General features: G+C 31.5%; 1 protein-coding gene across 1 annotated transcript; it reads left to right on the top strand.

Annotated features, from left to right (window-relative positions):
- Nucleotides 1-607: 607 nt before the first annotated feature.
- On the top strand, nt 608-1,420 carry LOC120091939. The gene is given in 5 exon segments (XM_039050110.1): nt 608-973; nt 1,041-1,164; nt 1,167-1,247; nt 1,250-1,376; nt 1,378-1,420. Coding segments are annotated over 5 exon segments (543 nt in total). The 5' UTR covers nt 608-805.
- Nucleotides 1,421-14,168: the final 12,748 nt, after the last annotated feature.

Below are 14,168 nucleotides of genomic sequence, written 5' to 3'. Positions count from 1 at the left end.
CGTAGATATCATGCATCTCTCAAGCAGGTGTCAGAGGGAGGGCCTTATAAATAGCCTCATATTGATAATGTAAGGAGTAAGTAACTCTCTCCGTGCTTAGTTAAGTTAAATATTCTTTATACTAACTTAGGCATTGGAATATACTCGGCTCGACTTCACACCGGGATAAATAGTTTTTGCATAAGTCGGCTCCAACAACACACCCAGACTAGAGGAGTGGGTTAGAGGAATGCTTTAGACCTGCGTGCAAGTTTTTCACCAACATCATAAATTATAAACCAATTTTATTAGAATTTTTTAAGGGTTTTCTACACATAGTCTAAATAAATAGGTCTATTTATACAATTATCCGAACTTTTCTTTTTTCACATGAATAACCTAATAAGCTGTTATTTTACACAAATGTTTGACTTAATTTACTTTTTCGACCTTTCTTACCATTCATTTTTTTTTAGAAAAATATAATAATATTAATACCAAAAGAAGCTTGTAAGGGAAGTTTCTTACAGTCGGGATCGTAAATGGATTCGAGTACCATTCTGATAGCCTTTTTTCATGATTTTTTCTATAGGTTGAACTACTGTGAGCGGTTTAAAGTTTGACCCTGATTTCTTTCTTCATATTGTAAAGGGGAGCAAATCCCTATTTTGCTCCCTCTATTGGTAGATTAAGGACCCTCCCATTGTCATTTCAGTGGCTCATAAGGCTTCCCTCATCTCAGTCTTTTTGGTTCTTGAGAATGGTCGCCACCTCTCCTAGGACCAGAATGATTATCCCTACCCGATGGGTTTAGATCCATCCCTGAATGTCGTCGGGTACTGTTCACTTCCCCGCCATTCTTGTAACCGTCACCTGTAATCCGCGCAGGTGTGTCCGCACCCCCCTGAGTGGACGAGAAAGAAAGGAGATTTCTTGGAGCAACCGAACCCTTAGGTTCTAGACTCATGAGTCAACTTTTCCGTATGAGCATTCAGTACATATATCAGTCCGTGGAAGAGTAAAAGGGTCACCACTACTGAGGATCTCCTCCTTAATCTTAGATAGGCAGTCTGAGGGTTTGTCGCGGTTTGTTGCTGTGCTTATACACTATGCTATCTTTCTCCGAAAGCTCCGTAGGACCACTTACCACTAGTCTTTGGCCGGAGGGGTTTATTGCATAAAAACGTCGGGATGCAGGCCCCCGAAGAGGGATGCCCAACGAATGTCAAATGCAAAGCCCTGCACCTCATTAAGATCATGTTGGCATACTCCCCTTAGAAAAAAAGGGCAACCCCATTGAAGACGAGAGTGAGGTACAACAAGGCCATTTCTGTCCATCGCTCTTCTCACAGAGTTGTATGTGGACGTTACTGCTCATACAACTCCCGGCTAGCAAGCAGTTAGCCTTCCTTTACATGGAATGGAAGTGTGGATGAATTGACATCAAATAGAGAAATTTAGTTTTTCTTTCCAGCAAGCGACATGTCAGATCCGGGATATCCCTTTCAAAGATCACATTCACGAATTTCCTAGCCCGTTGCAAGCCAAAGCTGTCCACCTACTGCCAAGTACTCCTCTTAAGAGGGTATACCAAAGTGGGAGTGCATAGTACATGTCTGCATAGTACTGCTTGACCAGTCCTACGTCCTAGGGATGAAGGGCTGAGAGGTATATTTTGAAGCCCCCATTGCAGTGGGAACTTTAACTTGCCCTTCTCTAATGCGCATATTGAGACCGAGCTTGCTTGCATCTGATCTAAGCCTATCGCGCCTGCCCCCAACTTTCTATTGCGCCTGCCATTAGCTCCTGTTTACCTTCATTTCGTCTCATGCCTTACTTTGAAGTAATAACTTAGATTAAAGTACGATTAAAGGGAGGGAATCAAAGTTGATCGTAGTTTGAATGAAAAGAGCCAATGAAAGATCTTGAAGTGCGGGATGACAAAGCTCAATTTCCCAAAACAATTTTCTTTTTGAAACTTACACAAGAAAAATTTCTCTAAATATTCGAAAATTGTTATCCTCGTAAATGAAATTAGCAAGAAGTTTTGAAAGAGAAAATAAGGTATATTTTATATATACAACACTACATGTTTGAATTTTCTAAGAATAAATCAAGGTATATTTGATAAGTGCATGAAGAAAACAGTTTATACAATATGTTGTCCTATATATCGAATAATATATATGATGTATACTTACATTTTCAAATATATTGTAAACACACAAAAAAATATAACATGCTAAATGCGACATATATTTATATTTTTTATTATACCAATATATTCAACATATACTTGAGATCTCAATGAAAAAGTGGTGGAATTTTTATATAAGAATATTGAAAAAAATAAACGAAATCATCTAAAATGAAGGATACATTAATTCAAAATATGCATTAAATGAGTATCAATTAAAATTAATAAATAACAAAAACAAACTCAAAATTAAAAAATAATATTAATAAGGAAAAATTAAATATTTAAAAAAATTTATTGATGAGAGAGAATGTAATTAATGATATTTCAAAAAGTAAAATCTTTGTATAATTAATAGTAAATCCAGAAATGATATATATTTATTTAAAAATATTATCAAATTAAAAGATGAGAGAATATATCAAAAAGTTAAAAATATCTCAAAATACTGTTAAAATCTATTCATGGAATATTACTAAATTTTAGGATATTTATGAAATATTAGTTATATATTAAGCTAATTTTCAAATCTTCCTTAACATGAAGTATAAACTAGATCTTAATTTTATCTATATTATAATGGATTTGGGCCTTCCCTATTTAATTTTTTTTTGTTTTTGCCTCCCAAGGTTTGGCCTACAATGAGTCATTGCATCCACTTGTAAGATAACAAAATTGAGGCCAACAAACCCACTAAAAGATTCTTCAAGATTTTGGCACAAAAAAACAAATTGATTATATATATATATATATTTCAAGTCCTAAGTTTCCCCAATGTTGTGTTCAATTTGTCTTTTGATTGCTTGATTTTGGTGATCTTCTTACAACATTTCCCTAGATTTGTGTCTTGATATACAAGTAGACTTGGCTTTGTCTTTTCTTGTTTAGGAACCATATTTAGCCTTTCATGATATGATTTAAAAAATTAAAACTTGCATCAATCAATGAAAATGTTTTGACTTACTAAACAAAAAAAGAACAAAATAAAAGGTTGGTTTGTATTATCGTATAACGTCCTCGGTACTATGAATTGTCTCCATTAATGACTTAGATGATTAAACTTGAGTGAAATTAAGTGCAGATTTGAATTAATTAATGTTGAAAAATTAATACATAAACTATAATTAAGGATGGAATATTACTTCAATTCGAAGCTAGCTTTGTTCCCCTCGAAGTACATTGAGTCTTGTATGTATCTTGTCTTTATACTTTTTTTTAACCTCTGTGTTTTAAGAATAATAGTGATCGAATCTCTAATGAGAAAAATTTTAGAAAAAAAAAACCAAAATTTACTTTAAATTAAGAACTTTCAACTTCAAAGTGAAACACAAAAATAGGTATATCTCAATTGACATAGTATTTATATTAGTAACTTTAAAGTTAAAGATTCAATTCCACACTCATATATTTGTAACCAAAAAAAAAAAAAAAACTTCAAATTGAACTGTAATGAGTAAACAAGCATGTGTTACATATTTTACCAGAGTTAGGAAAAAGGGCGCTTACAATTTTAAATTAATAAATGTACTATTTAAAACTCTAAATTTTAAAGGGACAGTCTTATTAAGATTATGCTTTCTATTTTTCTTTTTGCAATATTTGATAAAATTTTTATTTTATAATTTTAAATAATCAAAGCCCTTAAATTTAGATATAATTTGATTGATTCTTAATTATAGAAAGTTTTGGTTGATTTTTGATTATAGAAAGTTTATTGGACTCGAAGACCAAAACAATTATTAATAATCAAACAATCAATAATAAAAAAGTACCTGACTTAATCCAATTTAAATAGTTCTAATTATATTTGTAAAGATTTAACTTTGGGGTTGTCTTTCATCCTTGCCATTAAAATTGATAAATTAAATGAAGGCACACACCAATCCAACTTAAAAAAAATTATATGAAATGACCATGATCTTGTGACCATTTGATTGAAAATTAGAAGTGAACAAGTATTTAATTAATTAAGTCTAACTACATTTGATAACATAAAATTTTGGCAAAATTATTTTTTAGTCTCCAAATTTTGAAGAATATGTGCGTTCAATCCCTAAATTTTTAATGGTCCTCAAATTTTTTAGAATAGATTCATTTGGTGCCCAAATTTTCAAAATATATCTTTCTAGTCCCAAGTTTTTAAAAATAAGTTAAAACAGTCCATGCACTAAATTTTTATTATTATTTTAAATTAAAGGTGATTTTTTTCAAAGATTATCTCTTCTCTCTAAAATTATTTTTTAATCATATTTTTGTAATTGAGATTTTTATATAATTATATAAAATGAAAATAAAAATAGTTTAAGGACCTATTAAACCTATTATTAAAAACTTGAGGACTAAATAAAAAGGTAAATTTTGAAAACTTAGAGATTAAATGCACCTCTTCTAAAAAGTCAAGGACTAAAAGAGCATGTTTTGAAAACTTAAGGACCAAATGCATATATTCTTAAAAATTCGGAGACTAAAAAGGTAGTTTATCCTAAAATTTTTAAAATCGATTATATTATAAATATGATAATTATATAGATATCTATGTATAACCCCCATAGGTTAAAACTCACCCGTTAACCTCTCAAATTAATTCCCATAATTATCTTATTCCCTCTTTGTGTTTCATTCTTGTAATTGCCATTCTCACAACTCTATAAATAGAGGTTGTAGAGATCATTTGAAAACACACTACAATAGACATAATATATATGTTCTGTCTTTCTTTCTTCCTCCATCATCTTTCTCTTGTGTTCTTATGTTCGTTCTTCTCCCCTCTCTATTTTATAACACGTTATCAACACGAGTTTCTACCATTGAAATGTTTGTAAAGGTTGGAGTTGGTTAACTAGAACACCAAGAATGTTAAAGACCCACTTGAATTATCTATATATTTTCAAGGTATTTAAAACTAAAGTTCAAAGAAGGTGAGTATTCTATTTTAATCATATATGTTATTTATCTGTTTGAAAATTGATTTATTTAATATTAAATTTTACATTTGATCTAATCAAATTGTAAAACTCATAGAAAGTTTTATGTGAGCATTAGAACTAAAATCTACGGTAGTAGCTTGGAGCATTTGTGAGTTTTTTATTTTTTTATTTTTTTAATTTTTTTTTTAATTTTTTTAAGCTTTATTTGCAATTTGGGTTTTTACATCTTTACAACTATTAATTACTTTGTATTTAAGTGAATTAGGTCGTTGTTTGTCTCCAAGTTTCTTAAGCACATCGAATTTGTTTAGACATATACTTGTTGGATTCCAAACTTCACTCTCCAAAAATTCACACACTTGAATGTGTGCATGGGTCTTCATCACAATCTTTTTGCATTGATAGAGTATTTCATGAGTTATGGGTAAAAGTTAAATTGTTGAGTAATAAAATTTAGGTTTGAGAAACTCAAATAACCTTATTTTGAGTGATCCAAAATAGAAAGGATATTGAAAATATAATATTTCTTGACTTTAAATTTTTAGTTAAATTTTATATGGAAATGTCAAATATGCTATATAATTTGTGTATATTTAAAATTGTTGTATAAAATATGTCATTTAGATTAAAATTTATCATAGACTACAAATAATACATCTTATTTTAAATATAATTCTTATTTTTGAAAGGTTTGATTGAGATGCTTTCTAAAACAATTCATATTCCGATATTTTTGAATATAATTGTTATATATGAAAAATTAAATTAGAATATATTTTTTTTAATTGAATGGTATACTTCTAGATAAGATTTGAGTNTGATTGAGATGTTTTCCTAATTAGTTTATATTTTAATATTTTGAATATAATTGTTATATATAGAAAATATAAATAAGGATATTTGTTTTCCTAGTTAGATTTCATACCTCTTCATCAGATTTGAGGGTTTTTTTTTTTTTTTTAAAATAAATAAAGGTAAAATTTTCTCATATTAATATTATCTTTTATTCGTTAAGATTCTCTTCCAATAATATTATTTTATCTTTCAAATATGAGAATACATATTCAATTTTCTCATAGTAATATTATCTTTTATTCGTTAAGATTCTCTTCCAATAATATTATTTTATCTTTCAAATATGAGAATACATATTCAAGATTATCTTTAATTTTATTTGCAAAGATTTAAGATATTAAAGATTATTTCTTAAAGTGAATTTGTTTTAATAAGATTAACAATGCACTTAGATTCCTTAATCTATTAATTAACTCTTAATTAAAAGATCAACGAATTAGAAATAAAAATTGACTAAGAGAACTCTATCTAAGAATTGTTCTAGCTAGGCTAAGGTATTTAAGCTCGTAAGGGAACCATCTCTACCTAGGAGTTGAATTAGTCAATTTTTGTTTGTTATGCTAGAATTGAAGTTGTTTTGATTGTTAAATATTCAAAATATTCTCATATGGATAAATTTGTGAGCTTTATATATATATTTGATTGAATTCCTTTAAAGTTTGAAAGTTATGCATAATAGCTCATTACTATTCCTAAAATTAATTTTGATGAAATACACCTGAAGTTGCATAATCAATTAATATTTATTGTTTTTGTGCCATGCACCTGTAGTTGCACATATGTTAAATTAATAAATGCTTATGAACTAATAAGCATATATCAAACATGTTATGCACTTGTATTAGCAGTTTGAGAAAGAAAAAGTTTGAAACATTGTGATGAATATTTATCTAATATCTTTTGAGGTTGAGTAAAACATATGAGCAAATGTTTCTAAAAACAATGAATTTCGACCAAATAATATATTATCATTCTGTGACGTGAATGTTCCAATATTTAATTATTGAGGTCGGAATCATGCTGATAGAGGAAAAAATAATTATTCTATTAAAACCAAACATGTATATAATGTTTTGAAGGAAAATTTCATTTTCCAAATGTGATGCAAAAGAGTCAATAATCTTGTACCTATTGTACAATAAGAGTCTTTTTGAAAAATTAAAATTCTTATTAATGAAAAAAAAATGATGTTTGGAAGAAAACTTTGAGAATTTATTTAAATCTCTTAAAGAGATTATAACTTATCCTTTTAACCCCTAAATATGATATTTTTTGGATGTTACAAGTTTCTTAGAGTCTCCCGGAGAGATGATGGTTGTTTTTTAGCCACTTGTATATGAGATATTTAGATTTTTTTAAATCTCCTAAAGAGAATAAGAATACATAATATTTATGTTTTGCATATAGTACATCTCTACATATTATACCTATGTTTTCCAAAATTCAAATGCTTGAAGCGAAAAATCAAATATGATCTTAAGTTCTATAGACTTGATTAAAGATTTTGGGGGGAAAAAAAAATATTGTCAGAGGAGCAAAATTGACAATTGATATACTTTATTCTCTTGTAAATCAAGGAGAAGTTTAGTAAATTTGAAGGTATACATTGTAATAGGTATCATCTAGGAAGATTGATAATAAGAATAATATATGTTAGATATACACTATATCTATTATCTTCTATGGGAAATGCATATAGAAAAGTTATGTTTTTCCTTCTAAATTGTATTCACATTATGTAGTTGAAATGCATGCAACAATGAATCTGAAGTTCATTGATCCAAATATATTTTCCTTTGATATGATGAGTCATTTTGGGCCAATAGTGAAAATAATTATTGAAAATATACATTGGCATCCATCGAAGAACTAGAAGATTCTTCCATTTAATAAATTGTCATGGTGTTATGTTCTCAAACTTTCACTAGTTAAAATTGAAATTGAACCTTTCTTATTTTTGGAACAGATTTATGGTTTTATGATTTTTGTTGGCGCATCTAGTTGATGGTTACATACTAGTGTGTTTGCATCCCAAACATTTGATAATTGATTGGGATAAGTGTTGAACATCCTGTATCTTATGTTCAAATAGCAAAACTTCTAGATCTGTATGAGATCATGTTATTTGTATGCTCGATTAATGACTATGAGCTTATGACCAGAAGCCAAATATATTTCATCACGATATATAGTAAATGTTTAAATTTTTCCACAACAACAATTAAGATGATGGATGATGGATCAATTAAAATCAATGTTGAAATTAATTTTACATCAATTAATTACGTTAAACCTATGACGGGTGGATTTTTTACTACACAATTTAATTGTTATTAATGAGACAAAATTTCCAATATTAGAGGGAGAAACTAAGGAAAAGTTGGAAAAGAAAATTGAATAAAATACATAAGTATTGTCTCATTTTTATAATCATAGACTACTTTGAACCAAAAGTTTAAAAGATAATTCATTTATAAAATATTGCAAATCAATGCTAGATGTATTTAGAACATCTACAGTTGCAAGAAAGTAACCAAGTTATATTCCAATGCAACAAGTTGTCAATACTAAAGAGTTTGCAACATGCCTGAAACGTGATAGACAGATAGGTTCCAAAGATAAAGATCCTCGAAAAAGAAGTAGTTAATCAATGACTCAATTGAGAATATGGATATTCTCGAAGAAATCCTAAATATGAGCACTCATAAGAATCTTGAAGTAAATGAGGGATAATAAAGAGATTTCAATAAATTATATATCATGACAAGAAAAAGATGAAATCATATTTAAATAAGTTGACAACATTTTTGCATATAATGTTTCTCACAATATTATTTATGGAAATGAGTATTTATACTCAAATATATTGATAAATATCGCGACATAGAAATGATTGACTTATGTGGAAAGAAACAATCTAATAGAGATAAATTCATTCTCCAAATCGTGAGAATTACTAATTTAGAGACTGTCAAATATGTGGGATACAAGTGAGTATTTGTAAAAAAAAAAACAAATAGAATGGGATCGCAATATCGAGACAAATTTCACAATAGTTCTCACACAAAACTGATATTGATTATGAGGAGACATATTATCCTAAGATGGATACAATACTATGAGATATTTAATTAATTACCAATTGTGTATGAAAAGCTTAATATGCATCTTATGAATGTAGTTCTTGTACATTTATATGAATATCTTAATAATATATCCTTGAAGGATTAAAAGTACCAAAATCATATAAGTAAATATTATAGAATGATATATATGTATCATAGAGATTTTTATAAAACTTTCCTAATGAATGTAAAGTAATCATCTTATTAAATATTTGATGATATTAGAGTATAAAAATAAGCCTATTTGTCCATATGCTTTTATAAAAAAATTACAGCATGAGATTTACTATATATATATGTTGATGATTTGAGCATAAACTCCTGAAGAGATTTCAAAGGCAATAGAGTTTCTTAAGAAATAAATTAAGATGATAAGTTTGATATGAAAATGATAAAGCATAAAGTACCGACATCACTATTCAACAAATTTCTTCAAAAGACAACTTAAGAGACTTATTGACGATAGTATTGCCTACAACAACATTTGAAAAGTTAAATGTACAACACTTGTATGTGACAACCAAGAATATCAAGTGATGTTTTCATGAGGGGAGTAAATATGCTCACTACAGGAAATCTGACTTCTCCCGACGTCACATTTTGTCGGGAAAGTGTGGAAAATTCGTTGGGAGAGGATCTCCCGACCCTAAACGGTCATCGGGAGCTTGGTCGGGAGAAACCCATCGGGAGAGGATCTCCCGACGCACTTTTAAACGGCGTCGGGAGTTAGGGGGAACTCCCGACGCCACGTAGGCATCCGAAGTTCCACCATAACTCCCGACGTCGTTTTAAAGTGCATCGGGAGATCCTATATGCGTGGGGAGTATTAAAATTTAATATATCGTTTGTAATTTTTTAAAATTTGATCTGAAAACCTATAAAACATATTATACCAAATAAAGATTCACATAATTAAAAAATGAAAAATGAGGTCCATTTTATAACAAGTAAAAAATTACAATATCCAAACGAAGTCGATAAATATTCATATCACAAATACATAAAAGATGTCACACCCCGCCCCAGACCACCCTCTTAGCCTAGAGAAGGGCATGACTGCAGCAATTATCAATCCTTAGGCTGACACTTACTGCCTAAAAACTCTTGTGGAATAACTCTGATACCAAAAATAAATTATATGCAACGGGACGGCTGTAGGCCCACAATTTATTAACTTAGAAACTTAATATGTTTAGGGTATTTACAACATTAGATTTACAAGTCCCAAAACCCACAAACCCTAGTCCCTATATGAACAATAGTAACATGTGTACAATATTAACAGTAACCACTTAGCAAACGGTTACAAGTCTTTTCGTCCTTTAGTGGCAGAGCAGATACTGAGCTGTCTTCAGAGGATTTGACCGCTACCTGTGAGGGGAAAAAACAAAACATTTGAAAACGGGGTGAGCTAACTTCCAATGAGTGACCGAGAAAACATAGTAAATTCTCATGCATAATTTCAGAAGATAGTTTTATCTGAATATAATTTAATGCAACATAAACAATTTCCAAGTGTAATGTATATAAAACTGCTTTAAACATAAAACAGTAAAATCATTTCTCAAATCAAAGTACTGTATAACGGGTAAAATAATCCCAACACCAACTGCTAGTCCAGAGAGAACCCTTTTGTTCAATCTCCGACTTAGTTCACTTGTGGCCACATTAGGTACTACTGCTCATATACCTTCTCCTTGTACTTCAGTATCGAGCTATTATGATACCTTCTCCAACGTACTTCAGTATCCCATTGGTTTGGTACCTTCTCCAATGTACTTCAGTACCAATAGATACCTTCTCCTTGTACTTCAGAATCTAGTTGGGTGGATGCCTTCTCCTTGTACTTTGGCATCATATTTTATCAAAACTATTTATAAAAAACTTCTCTTTAAAGCATGTACAGTATAACACATATACAACATGGCTTTAAAGAGGGTAACACATGTTGGATAAAATACATACACATATGTAGATAGTTTTGCAACAGTAGGAATGTGTTCAACTCACAATTCAAACTTGCTTGGAAACCACTTTATAAAACTAGTAGGCATGAGAATTATTTTCACAAATATGCTTTCTGTAAATATTGTAATTCAAAGCAGCTTAAAAAATGTTTTAGTTCAAAAACATTTTAGCCACTCACCTCAAATTCTTAGGAACTTTTCACTCTAGTAGCTCCTCGGGTCCTTTTTTCACCCCTAGAATCCAGATTTAATTTACAACTTAGATTACTCATAGTTCTGAACCTTATTTGAAAATACTTCCTTCTACATACTTATTCTAAAATGTCTTAGGAATCTTACCCTAAACTTTCAGCTCAGAATTTCTCGTGATTTGGCCGGAATCTCAAAATATTCAAGACTGGCTCAGATTGATTCGACAGTCTGACCCTTCTGCCTTCTTCTCAACCTCCATCCAAGTTCCTTTGAGCTTTTTCCTCGGGCACCCTACTCTGAAAACTACACTTTTAGAGCTCTCATATGGCTTTAGAATCACTCCAAACGCACAAGTAGATTGGAAGATCTTCTCGTCCAAGATTGACACATTCCTTTGAACCCTTACTGCCCTCTACTTTCTCTACGAAATTTATGATTTTTGTGTGATTTTAAAATGAAATCCCAACTCCTTATTTATAGACATTCAAATTACTCGTGGGATTGACAACATCTACTTGGCTGCATGGCCAAATCTTTAACCATCCCTTTATCAACGTAAGCTGACTTCACCTTGGTTCAATGTATTCTTCCCAAACGCATCCAATAAAATTTCTTAGGGTTTAAAAATTTCTCTTAATCGGACACCTAAATTTTAATTGACATTTGCCCTTACGTCTTCAAGCTTTGTTTATATTCAAATTAGGGGTTTTAAATGCATACTCCACCCCAACGCGTCCAAATACATCGCCTAGAAGCTTGCTCGACCGTTGAATGCATAGGCGAGGCGTGGGCGTGATGTTCGAATGCAGCACCGGACAAGGCGTGGCTGACGCATAGGCTGCTCTCGCTCTCTCCCATTTTCTAGCTCAAAATCTCGCTCTCTCCCTCTTTCTCACTGGTCTTGCTCTCTCCAATCTCGCTCTTTCCCATTTTCTCTCCAACTTTCTCTCCAATCTCACTCTCTTCCACTTTCTCGCTTTCTCCAATCTTTCTTGCTCAAAATCTTGCTCTCAATGATCTCGCTGGTCTTTACCTCAATGATCTCGCTCTCAACGATCTCGCTCTTAGCTACTGCGAACATTGTTTGTCTCCGTGCAATTTCTACACGATTGTGCCACTAGTCACTTGCCTTCCAGTGCTTTGTGCACAACATGCATTTCATATAAATTTTCCATACTTAGCCAATTTTTCCCAAATTTCCCAAACTCAATGTCCATATTTTTTCTTTTCAAATCCCCATTCCTTCTTCACCATTTCACACTAACTTTCTCATCAACCTATTACTCAACTTATTTATACAAATTAAATAGGGACACACAATTAAGTGGAAAATTAAGACAATTTAAATAAGAAAACACACTTAAGTGTAAAATTGAGATTCGAGGCTCACAAAAGAAGTAAAATAAAAACAACATCTAGAACACTTCTCGAACACAGCATCTTCAACAATTGTCCCAGCTCATCTCCAAACGGCATTCTACAGTAAAACAAAAACATTGTAATGTTATATCGATAAACATCCACAACACGTTCAAACTCCAATACGGGTGGCAATGAACATCAAAACGAGTAAACAATGATAACCAATACACATAAAACTCAAATTTGTCCCCAAAATGGTTTAACCCAAATTTATACTCCCTCAGCCCCCTCACAACACATTAAACTTCGTAAACATTCATAAATACACAAAATAGCCAAGTTCAAGGACAAGACGGGTGTAATAAACTCTATCCACCCCCACGATAAACATGGAACCTCCTGAACATAAAAAACATACAAAAGGAGTAAACAATGATGATCAACACACATAAAACTCAAATTTGTCCCCAAAATGGTTTAACCCAAATTTTACACCCCCCCTAAATACACAAAAATTTAAGATAATGAAAAACGTAAGAGAAGAGGAAACTCACAGAAAGCGAGAGGCAGAGAGATTCAGGGAGAGAGTGAGATACAGGGAGAGAGCGAGAGGCAAGGAGAGAGCGAGATACAGTTGAATAAAAAGTAAAAAAAAAAGAAGTTTTGATCCAGGGAAGGTGAATATGCAGTATGTCAAGAGTAAGCCAGTCTTCCATTAGGGAATCATGGAGGAAGAGAAGTGAAGACAGACCCAAAACAATAATGATAAAACTCAAAGCTCTCTCTTGACCAACCAACTCTTTCATACAGGGAGAGAGTGAGAGGCAAGAAGAAAGCGAGATACAGTTGAATAAAAAGTAAAAAAACAAGAAGTTCTGATCCCAGGGAAGATGAATATGCAGTGTGTCAAGAGTAGGTCAGTCTTCCATCAAATTATTTCTTCCGCAAAATTTGGCAAGGGAATCATGGAGAAAGAGAAGCAAAGACAAACTCAAAACAATAATGATAAGACTCAAAGCTCTCTCTTGACCAACCAACTCTTTCATACAGGAGAGAACGAGAAGCAAGGAGAGAGTGAGATACAGAGAGAGCGAGATACAGAGAGAGAGCGAGATACAGGGAGAGAGCGAGATACAGTTGAATAAAAAGTCAAAAAAAGAAGTTCTGATCCCAGGAAAGGTGAATATGCAGTATGTCAAGAATAGGCCAGTCTTCCATTAGGGAATCATGGAGGAAAAGAAGCGAAGACAGACTCAAAACAATAATGATAAGACTCAAAGCTCTCTCTTGACCAACCGACACTTTCATACAGAGAGAGAGCGAGATACAGGGAGAGAGCGAGATTCAGGGAGAGAACGAGATACAGGGAGAAAGCGAGAGGCAAGGAGAGGCAAGAAAAGGGGAAGGAGAGATTCAACAAAAAACACATCAAAATTCAGTTGTAGGATAGCCAACAATTCTTTAATTATCATAAAGCTACTTAAGACATAACTAAACTTTGCTACCATAACTGTAGGATAGCAACATATTAGACAACTAAATAATGTAGTAATCATACCTAATT

Source organism: Benincasa hispida, chromosome 11, assembly GCF_009727055.1.
Source record: "Benincasa hispida cultivar B227 chromosome 11, ASM972705v1, whole genome shotgun sequence".
In the NCBI taxonomy this organism is placed as follows: domain Eukaryota; kingdom Viridiplantae; phylum Streptophyta; class Magnoliopsida; order Cucurbitales; family Cucurbitaceae; genus Benincasa; species Benincasa hispida.
Note: the sequence above shows the minus strand (reverse complement) of the source record. Positions and strands in the feature narration are given on the sequence as shown.